Raw genomic sequence first — 8622 nt, 5'->3', positions numbered from 1 at the left:
AGTAATGTTTCCCCCTCATACCAGAGTCTAAAGGATAAATCAATTAATGTGAGATACGCTATGGTCATGGGAGTAGCTAGATTGATAACATGAAATAACCCTTCAGTGCTTTCATTTACACAGAGATTTATATTTTAAAAACAAAGCTTTGCGAGCAAAAAGATGTTCAGATACGCTGGCCAGCCTTTGAGTGCAGGTGGTATTTTTCCTTTTTAAACTTTTCCTTTCCTGCCAAAATCCTCAAAGATGACTGTACCTGGTACTGTATCCAGGGCTGGCTCCAGAGTTTTTGCCGCCCCAAGTGGTGAGGTGGGGCGGGGGAAGCCACGACTGGAGCTCTACCGCTGCCACTTCATCTTTCGGTGGCAATTCGGCGGCAGGTCCTTCCCTCTGAGAGGGACTGAGGGACACGCTGCTGAATTGCCGCTGAAGAGCTGGACGTGCTGCCCCTTTCCGTTGGCCACCCCAAGTACCTGCTTGCTGCGCTGGTGCCTAGAGCCGGTCCTGACTGTATCATGAAACCACACAACATTTCAATGGAAACAGGGACTACTGTAGTGCTGGAAATGCTGGAACATCATGATTTATTAAAATAATTTTGTAAAATCCTAAGATTACACAAAAAAAAGTGGATGGTTTGTAGGGATAGCCAGTGCTTCCTATATGGGACCACAGCCCATCTGTAAGGTCAAAGCATCAAGCAAATCTTCAGTGGAGAGGTAACAAGTTCAGTGTGGCTTTCAGATAGATTGGAAGATCCAGACCCTGTTTGGCATGATTGCTTTGCTTCCTATACACTGTTGTCCTCTTGTCTGACCCTTTCAGCCCCTCATTTCCCATGTTACAATGTGTTTATTTTCACCAATGGAAGCACTTAATTTCACATTAAAAACTCTCAACATTCTTGCTGATATTTTGTTCGCCTCAAATAAAACCCGTAATGAAGAGGAAACAATCAGAACATAAAGTAAAAGAACAAATTAACAAACCACAGCTAGAATACCATGAAACAGAAGTTTGAGTTAGGAAAAAAAGACAATGGGTGCATATCCATATTGGGACTCTGGATCGAGCAGTATTGCTGACATAGGTTTACACTTGCTAGTGTCAGAATGGGTCAAGATACTCCCCAACGTTTAAAGTTTGCTTGTTAAAGCACAGCAGGTAAAACCTAACAGAAATAAGCACCTTACATCAGGCATAAGGCCTGCATGTAATAGACTGGATGAAGTCAGCCAATGGGATTTCCTACAGAGAACAACCCTTTCCATTTCTTTGTGGACTTCAGACGCCTCTCTTTAGAGCAGAGGTGTGTATATGATAGTTATCCAGGTGTGTTTATTGAAGGTTCACAGACTCAGAAGGATTAATGACATGTTCTGAGTCCTAATTAAAAACAAACAGCTTTATGTAAAATACTGCCATAGATTTTAAAAACAAAAAACGCAAGAAAGGGATATGCCAATAGAACAGACATGGCATCATTGTAACTGTAGAAAATGAACAAACTACTGAATTAGAAAAGTGCTACAAAACCTGAATTTCACATAAGACTAAGGATCTGTGTGAATAAGGAAATGCAAGAAGAAACCCTTATTCCATCCATTAGCTGCACAGGAAGGCTTTCCCAAACCAAGGACAGTGGTTCCCTGTTCAGCTGATAATGTGCAGCTGTAGGAGTTAAACCTGGAAAACACACACTGTTCTAACCAATGCTAGCATGAGCTGCGATTCTGATGCGCCAGCAACACCAAGAGTTGACACTGTGCTGCTTGTGTGAAGAAGGCAGTGATGTTTCACTCCATTCCCTGTGCCAGAACTCTTGAACCTCTCCTACCAGAACACTTTGGTCTTCCCCTCCACAAGCTTAAAATCACAGTAGAAGTCACTCTCACAGGCTGTAGTTAAAACCTTTGTGCATCAGTATCCTAAGACTTGATCTCTTGTACCCTCTGCTGCCCCAAAACAGCTAAAGCTGTGTCAAAATTCCACAATTTCTGGTACTGCTTGGTACCCCTGGCAAAATGCAAAAATCATATGACAAGAACAAATCCCCCTTAAAAAGCAAAGCCCAGAAAAAGTTCTAGAATGATGTAGTCTTTAACACTTCCCCCCTTTGCAGGCCAGGTTCCTCTTTTTCTCAGGCCAGCCCCTTTGTGGTATAGGGTGAGCTGACTATTCATTTTTATTTGTTCCTTTTAATTTTAACCCTCAAGTCCTCAGTCTCCTCTCCTTTATTCTCATTGGTTGTTACATCCTGGGGCTGCGGAGGAGGTGCCTGCCTGTTTCTGTTTCTTGCGGCGTTTGTTGAGGAGGCGGTTGTTGGATGTTTTCAAATCTTTGATTTTCACTTGGTCGTAGTCCACTCTCATGGTAGCCAAAGCACTTGTCATCTCTTCCTGAAACCACATTGAACAATTGTGAAACTCAGACATAGGCAAGACAGCCATTCCATCCTACTGATGAGTGACTGTCTGACAGAATGGAGCCCTGTTGTAGGTTATATTATAATCAATAATAAATTAGACCTTTCTGTTGCCTGGGAGAGAGACAAAGTGTTATCACCTGCTAACAAGGTAAGGGAGCAAAAATCTTACTCTCACTCAATGTAGGCTGCCTATGTGAGTGTCAATGAATTTTGCAAACAGAAAATAGTTCAAATTTACAAGAGAATGCACCAGACTAGTGGTCAAGCGGTCAGAGAACATCCAAGAGGCCTGAACAAAATACATACAATCAAATAGAGACATGGGACTGAAAAATCATAAATGAAACTATCATCTCAATCCCTTTAATGACATTTTATGAGAGTCTTGGCCTTGCCTTAACTCATTTCACAGACAAAACTCCGTCTTAATGTAGTTTAAAAGTTAAGAGAATGTATGACTAATTTAGGTTAAAATACATTACAGGGATGTTGCAATTATCCCAAACCCAAACATTATAAAATACAGTTAACCTTAAAAGAAATGCAAATATGTTAAGATATGGAAACAGAGTTAGAGAATCCAAACAACCTTAAGTCTGCCCTATAATGACAATGTAATAACCATACAGTTGTGGTCAATGCACAACAGTGTTTGGAGTCCCAGATTAGATTAAAATGATTTTTTAAAAAGACAAATTAGATCTTTTTCACTCTTTTTCCTCGTGGTGTCTCAGGGCAGAGTTAAGGTTGTTTGGGTGCCCATAATGTGTATTTCCATACATTAATATGTTTGGATTTCTTTCATTCCATGCAAAGAAAGGCCTCTCCTCTTCTCAAACCCCATTCTGGGAAGAATCTCCAATAACCACAAAACTAATAATTCATGCAGCTGTTCTTTGGCTGACCTTCACTTCATCCCAGTGGTCTTTATCCTCTTGCAGGACCCGTGCAGTATGAAGAGGGGTTGGCGGTACCACCATTGATTTCTAAGGAGAGAAATAAAACCAGAAAGAAGCATGAATGTATGTGAGGCAGAAGACCTATCTAAGCTACTAAATGGCCTCCCATTACCTTAGAATCTGAGTGCCCAACAATCAAATGCATTTATCCTGTAAGATAAAGAAGTACTATTATCCTCCTAAAATATCACCAAGGCGAAGAGGATGTAGAAGCCGCAGTCTGGAATTTCATTTGTTTTTTATTCTTTTCTAGGTTTTTTTTTTAAACCATATATTGTGTATTCTTATTATACTTTGTTTTTAACAACTGTTCTTTCATTAAGTATCCCATTCAAAGCAGTTCATTATTTTTCTTCTAGCATTTGTGATAGTGGAAATTTCATTCTGCACATATAGTACTACTGGCTATGATCTCATCAGACCTTAAATGTAGGGAGGGATACAGCAGTACTCCCATAGGTAACCTTTCAGGAAAAGTAAGGTCTGCATGAATTGGCAGGTGGAAACACAATCAAATGTTTGGAACAGGTGACTGGGAATTCGGTCACTTGAGCTCTATTCTCAGCTCTGCTCAGTATTTGCAGTGTGATGCTGGGCAAATAACCAAGCTACTTTGTGCCTCAGTTTCCCCATCAGTAAAATGAGAACAATGATACTGACCTCCTTTTGTAAAGCACTTTGATATCTACTGATGAAAAGTGCTATATACGAGTGAGGGATTATTATTCATCCAAATGTAAAATAGGTACACAATAACTCACAGGAAAAGGTTGGGAGGCTCAATTAATGGCTGAAAATAATTGAGATCCTTGGCTGAAGGGTGCTACAGAAGAGCAATGTATAGTTTTATTATCTTGAGTAAGTACACATTCAATGCCCCAACAACTGTTTTGCTTGAGATGCTCTTTCAGATAAGACTTAAGACTGAGGTCCGTGATCTCTTGTCAAGAAAGGTTTTGTAGATCTTTTTGGTAGAGTATTGTTGTTAGCTCAATTTCCTTGCTAAATTCCAGCTGAGCAATGACATTTTGCCTGTCTACAGCTCACACTGTAGATTCAGTTGGGCACAGAATTCTCCTGCTGTTGCATTCCATACCAAAGCAAGCTGCATTTCAACAAAGGGTGAAGAGATCTCTGTACGTTTATATTATAGTAGTGCCTAAAGGCCACCCAGGTCAGGGTGCCATAAAATTAAATCCTGCTCTAGCTAATATGGCAAGAGGAAGCCAAAAGCACAGCTGATGCCTTCTCTGGAAAAAGTCTCCTGCTGACCAAGGCATGATTTGTTAAGGATAGGCTAGGGAGGAGGGAATGGAAAACTGGCAGCATGGAGTGCATATTAGTTTCTCTGAGCAGGAGCTGAGTGTGCCCCCACCTGCTGACAGTTACTGTTTGCCGACTGCCACTTCCATACCAACTGACTGGAGGACAACATGCTCCTCCTAAATGACAAACCACATCCTCTTGCACCGGAGATGCATGGGCTGCAATGATAATGCCCTCATCCATGCTTCAAACACAAAATGAGGACACCCAGCTGATTCACAGGGGGCTAATAAGGCTACATTCCTTCATGTTTGTAAAGGGCTTTGAGATCTTCAGATGAAAGGCATTGCAGAAGTGCAGACTTATCTTCAGCAATGAATACAATAAAATAAGACACAATATGAAGTTATGTTGCTGTTTGTGTCTCTTCCTCCTGGGGTGAGCATAGACAGGGAAGTTCCTTAGAACCGCCATCCCTGGGAGAAAGGATTGTGCATTGTAAGCATTCTGTTTCCTTTGGGTTTGTTTTCATGGGAGTGAGAACCAAGCTCCGTGTTAGGCATGAACGTCGAAAATTTATAACATTCTCAGTGACACCTACAGAGCAGAGATTACATCCTAAAAGCCTCTGTGCTTGACTCATCCCGATAGCACCTTGGAACCCTAGCAGGAATTTGCTTCCTGTTTGAGATAATAAATATTACTTTATGAAACAGAGGCATCTGCTCAGATACTTGGGAGAAAAAAAAAGTGACAAAGCAAGATTTGAACTGGTTTCCTCAACACCATCATGTATACCAGTCTCTGTTGTTTTCTCATAGGTTACAGTGCATAAATCCTTCCCCTTTCCCAGGCATCTATGCCAAGGATGAGAATTCCCTTAGCGTGAGGCTCTGAATTCATATCAACATAGCTAAGCCTGGGACTTCTAATAATAGCTCTTCATAAGTTCTGCAACAATGAAGTACCATGGCTTTTTTTAAAGGGAGGAGGGTGGTGCATGCTACAGTCAGTAGCAACTCCTGGCTGAGAGTAGGTAAGGATGTACTTAGTTCTTGCTCACAAGAATTGTAAAGTGTGTCCTCTGGTACCACAATGAGGAACTGTCTCTTTGCAGACAGGTGTCCTTTTACAGAGAGCACATTGGGTAGAGTCTTTGCTAATTAACAAAGAATAATAACAACAACAATGCTCCCCCTTCCTGTGCCAGGCAGAGCAGCATTTCAGGCTCTGCAGGTAAGAATCCATCCCTCTCCTTTGTAAAAATCACACAGGACTCACATTAATCCAAGGATGATTCATAAACTGAGAAATCGTCATTCTCTCAGTCGGGTCTGTCTTAAGCAAGTGACGAATCAGCTGCTTGGCTGAAAGACAAGGACCAACATAGCACACTGTATTCAGCTATATCCAGCACAATCTTCAGAACAAGAATTAAGAAGGGTAATTGTATACAGCTCAAGACAGCTACCTGTGTCTACTCTCATGTTGAAAAGCAGAGGAGATGGGAGAGACAGAGAGAGAGAACATACGTACATGTACACACAAACACACACACACAGGAAAGGTAGTAGGAAGAGGAGACAAGAGGGTTAGGGATTCTATGAGCCAGTCTACACCCTGAAACTAACCTGTTGCTGACTACAGGTATCAGAAGTGGGTCCCGCTGGACCAGTGTTGAAAACCGTACACCTTGGCTGTTGTCTAACAGAGGGTTTTCTGTAGCTCTACATCAACATAATATCTAAACCTTTAATGACCATGGCATATACCAGACAAAATTGTTCTCAGCACTGTTGATGTATCATTCTTTCTGTAATCAGTTTTGTCCCATCCATACTAGCAGTTAAACAGTTTTCAGCACTGGTTCAAGGGGACCCAGTGCTGAATTTGGTTTGTAGAGAGGACTGAATACGTTCAAATTAGGAGGGAACTACCCTCAATCACATCCATATGAAAACAAGTTTTCTAAATAAATTACTTCTCTCCACCTTCCTCTAGCATTTTAATAACTGCTGTCCTGGGAGAGGATAGGAACAGAATCCAGGGGAGAATGAACATTCACCCAGGGACATACAACTGATGCATCGTCCTTCACATTAAATGTGCAGTGGCCCACTCCGCATGCACATCCATGAGATCCCATAATGGGCAGCTGTGTACCACATCTCACAGTGTGACACAGTGATGATATCTGGTTTCACTCAATAAGTAAAAATTAAAGGGTGTTATCACAGCATAACCCACTTCTTTTCTAACAAGCCATTCTATCATTAGAAGTATGATCAGAAGCTGCTGAACTTATTTCCCTGACACTTGGTTTGGCAAGTGAGTATAGGTGGTCTAGGAAACTGGTGTAGTAACAGAGAATCAGAACCTTCCACTTCTAGCACACTGATTTTAATTCATCCAGGTCACCACTCAACAGCTGACTTTGGTCACTAGTTTAGCTGAAATAGATTGTTGACGTCAGTCTAATACCTGGATGATAAGTGTCCACATCACAAAATTTATTTTGAGAAGTTGGCAGTATCAATAAGGAGGCCAATGTCTGAGTTCTCCCCTGCAGCTCACCTTGCACCACACTGTTACCTGTTCTATAGTTTAAGGTCTTCAGTTTCCAGGGATGTTTAACACCTCTCACCAGCACTAAGTGCCCTTTAATAAAAGTTTTCTGTTATTTACGTTCCACACTGCTCAGGAAATGCATCAATCCCTAGCCCTTCCCTGTATCATTTTATAAAGTCTTGATTTAAAGGACATCACAAAAGAAAGACTCCTTAGAAACAGTCTGAAATGTAAACACCATCTCACCAGCCAGTGTGTATGTGTGAGCAACAGAGACACAGGCTAGTTCAATTACCTTCTTCTGATACTTCAGACCATTCTGGATTGGGAAACCCATATTGCCCCATCCGAATTCTCCTTTTCATCCCTGGGGAAATGGCTTGTCCGGTGTTGGAGTAAAATGGAGGAAACCCACACAGGCTGTAAGAGAGGTGCATGGAATGGTTATAACGAGGAAATCCCCACATTCCTTTGTCCCATATAAAGTTATACAGCCTATGATTCTTCCAAAGATGGGATGAGTAAAATCCCAGTGACTAGCCCATTACTTAGTGCAATGGTATCTGGGATGGAGGTAGGCAAGACATATGGGTCGAGAGTCTGCTAATAGCTGGCCTACCCTTGTTTATTCACCTGTCCCCATATCTCATACTTACAGAATATATGTGATGACACCAAGAGACCACATGTCACATGATTTGTCATATTTCTCAGGACCGAGGACTTCCGGGGCTGAGGACGGGAAAAATCAGAAACAGTTGATTGCCAGATATTTTCCTACCTCTAAACAGCAAGAAGCAGTATAAAATGACAACAAAGATATGTTGCAGGAAAAAATAAACGATTGCTATCACTAGGTAATCTTTTCTATTTACAAACTGCTGTGTGATCTCTATGGAGCTCCAAATGTGTGGGTGTCAATCTGAAAAACTGCACAATTCCTCATTGTCAAATCTCTGCTCAGGAGAAGTCCTGAGCTAAAGTAGCAGAGGGTGCTGCAGCTGAGGACTTTATGGGGAGCCAGGATTGGAATAACCGGGAGTGCATATTGCAGACATTGGAACTGAAGTGCAATGACAGAGCTATGTGGGGAAGTCTTGCACAGCATCTGCCTGGATTGTGGTTGGCTCCAGCCAGAATTATTATACTCCACTGCATCTAATTCTTACAAAAGTACAAAAATGAGAAAAAAAGATATCAGGGGCTCGGGAGATGGGGAAAATTGTTTTTTTCTTAGGCGAAACAAATTGTTTTTAGGTTTGCTTAGCAAGAAAAAGGTTCTCTGAGTATATGAGCAATTCATGCTGGTTTATAGAGGTATGGAAAGGGAAAAGTCAGCCTGTTCATGTGCAAATATATAGGACATTAAAATATGTGGATATGAATTCCTTTAACATGTCA

The 8622-nt window shown here is 41.4% G+C and overlaps 1 protein-coding gene across 3 annotated transcripts in view; it reads right to left on the bottom strand.

Moving 5' to 3' along the window:
- Positions 1-564: 564 nt before the first annotated feature.
- Positions 565-8622, bottom strand: part of MAPKAPK3 (MAPK activated protein kinase 3) — a 115829-nt gene continuing 107771 nt past the window's right edge. For all 3 annotated transcript variants that reach the window (XM_045025262.1, XM_045025260.1, XM_045025263.1), the window contains 5 exons: positions 7878-7953; positions 7517-7641; positions 5935-6020; positions 3334-3414; positions 565-2399 (listed from right to left, as the gene is read on the bottom strand). In XM_045025262.1, the coding sequence (XP_044881197.1) occupies positions 2241-2399; positions 3334-3414; positions 5935-6020; positions 7517-7641; positions 7878-7953 (527 nt within the window). In that variant the 3' untranslated portion in view covers positions 565-2240. The remainder of the gene's footprint in view (positions 2400-3333; positions 3415-5934; positions 6021-7516; positions 7642-7877; positions 7954-8622) is intronic.

This window comes from Mauremys mutica, chromosome 7, assembly GCF_020497125.1.
Source record: "Mauremys mutica isolate MM-2020 ecotype Southern chromosome 7, ASM2049712v1, whole genome shotgun sequence".
Taxonomy (NCBI): Eukaryota; Metazoa; Chordata; order Testudines; family Geoemydidae; genus Mauremys; species Mauremys mutica.
The sequence above is the reverse complement of the archived record's forward strand: the minus strand, read 5'-3'. Positions and strand labels throughout refer to the sequence as shown.